The sequence below is a fragment of the Otolemur garnettii genome, unplaced genomic scaffold (genome assembly GCF_000181295.1).
Source record: "Otolemur garnettii isolate 467f Iridium unplaced genomic scaffold, OtoGar3 scaffold00120, whole genome shotgun sequence".
Classification (NCBI taxonomy): domain Eukaryota; kingdom Metazoa; phylum Chordata; class Mammalia; order Primates; family Galagidae; genus Otolemur; species Otolemur garnettii.
The window spans coordinates 1,538,286-1,540,458 of record NW_003852515.1 but is presented as its reverse complement, the minus strand read 5'-3'; the positions used below and the strand labels follow the sequence as shown (position 1 = coordinate 1,540,458).

Sequence of the window (2,173 nt, the reverse complement as noted above, 5' to 3'; positions counted from 1 at the left end):
GATACATCAGAAAAACCATGAGAAAGATTACATACAAATTTAAAGTTTCTAAATGATAAAGCAAAGTTAAATTGTCAAGTGGGGAAATGGTGAATAGCTGACGAATGGTTAAGATCCTTAATAACACATTTCATATAAACATCCCCGTACTACAAATGGGAATAAGGACTGTGCAATTCATGGAAACAGGCAAATTTTGAAACACTCAAGTACATATCAAACAGATGACAAGCTACTTAGTCTAGGAAAGGAGCGTGGGCTTTAAAATTTGAGTAACTTGACAGCTGGTGTTTATTTTCCCAACTGATATTTCCTGTGTGATCTTATAAATTATTAAATTAAATCTCCTAGTTTGCTTGCGAATTACTCTATGTGAAGTACCTGAAGAGGAGCATCATAATAGGGACTACAGTTAAAAGCCAGGTCCCTCCTCTTGCAGGAAAACTGGCCCTCATGTTAGAGCACAAGTGATCACACACCAGTAGGCATCACTGTTACTTATCCTCCCCCCCACCCAAAAAAAAACACTATTCCAAGTTTGTCCTTAGAAAATAACCAGATGCACAAAATTCACTGCAGTAGTATTTGGAATAGCAAAAACTTGATAAACACTTAAGTCCACCAGTTAGTGGAACTGGCTAAAATGCTTTCAAGTGTGTCTTTACAATAAACATCACCACAGCTGCACCGCTCTATATATGTTCCCTGCTCTATAGTTTGAAAACACCCATTTAACATTTAACACTGCATTTAACACACATCCCCACACAGACACCACCCACCACTGGAGGAAAAGGCTTGAAGGATATGCAATAAAACGTTAAGTTTTTTTCCAGGTGGTGGAATTTTAAGTTCTAGCCATCACTTCATACTATTTAGAAGTGTTTTAATGTAATAAACATATGCTACTTTTCTGTCAAGAGGAAGAATGGAAAGCAGCAAAGAAGGAAAGTTGGATTTCACACTGAGTTCATTTCTGCTGCAATAATTCATATTCTTCTCCCCAATCCCATTTTTAAATTAGTGACAAAACTAACAATTTAAAAATGACACCATAGGATGAACTTTATTTTAAAGCTCATACAAGTTTTCACCATCAGTTACAATAGGATTAACATTTCTTCGACTTCACACATACACACGACAATGTACTGTATAGTGAGAGAGAACTTTAAAGTTTTTGTTCAGCATGCTGCTAACACATTTCACTAGCTTTTGTTTTACTCATCAAATTTTTAATATCAAAGCAAAAGATCATATTATTCTATTGGACAGAACTGATTGTAGAAAGCCCTTATGAAATCAGACTTAAGTCTTGTTTATAAACATCCACACCCACACACATGCTGCAGTGGAGAGCAATGCAAGAAAACTACCTTGGCAAGAACAAATGCTTTAAGATTTTCATCACAGCCCTCTTACAACAAGCAGTACAGTTTTTTTTCTCCAAGACAAAAGTCAATTTCATCCTCAGTGATACAAATGGTAAGACTGCACAGAAGCTTAGTATGAATTCACAATTCCACAGGAATCTGAAAGTTACCAAGGCAATTTTCCCTTTTAGGATCATAAAGACTACAGACTTAAGCGTTTTTTCTTTTTCCATATAATACACAAATTTCTAAACATCCTTAAAAAAGAAAATATAAATAGTCTTAGTATGTTATGTTAGAATCACATACTATGGCAAAAATATTTTATTAATTTGAAGGAATATAAGCCAATTTAATGTTATCTAGTCCAACTCCATATTAACAGAATTCTTCTCATTAGGGTAACATTCACCATTCTGATGTGGAGGTTCAGCACCGAAATTATTTTTGCCTTCTAAATCTTCTTCCTTTCCATCAATATCTGGGCCATTTGGAGTTCTTTCCAGTTTGGGTGACTCAATTTTTGGTTTGGGCTGTGTTACAACAGGTTCACAAGTGTTGTTCAATTCCTAAAGAAAACAAGTCATCAGATTAACTCAGACCTGACCCATCCAGTTCATTTTCAATTTGTCCTCATAAACCTGACCCTGTGTTTTTCTCTCAACTCCAATTATACATCAAAGAATTCCAATTTTTCATTACACTTGCCCCAAAACATGGATTGAAGCCTGACCAAATGAGAAGAAAATAGTCCTCTATGATGTGTAAGGTACTTAACTAGGTACCTGCTTTAATCCTCA

The 2,173-nt window shown here is 35.3% G+C and overlaps 1 protein-coding gene across 1 annotated transcript in view; it reads right to left on the bottom strand.

Annotated features, from left to right (window-relative positions):
• Positions 1-1,044: 1,044 nt before the first annotated feature.
• The window catches only part of HSPH1 (heat shock protein family H (Hsp110) member 1), a 24,788-nt gene continuing 23,659 nt past the window's right edge, over positions 1,045-2,173 (bottom strand). The window contains 1 exon segment of the mRNA XM_012810008.2: positions 1,045-1,942. Within this exon segment, the coding sequence (XP_012665462.1) occupies positions 1,736-1,942 (207 nt within the window). The 3' untranslated portion in view covers positions 1,045-1,735.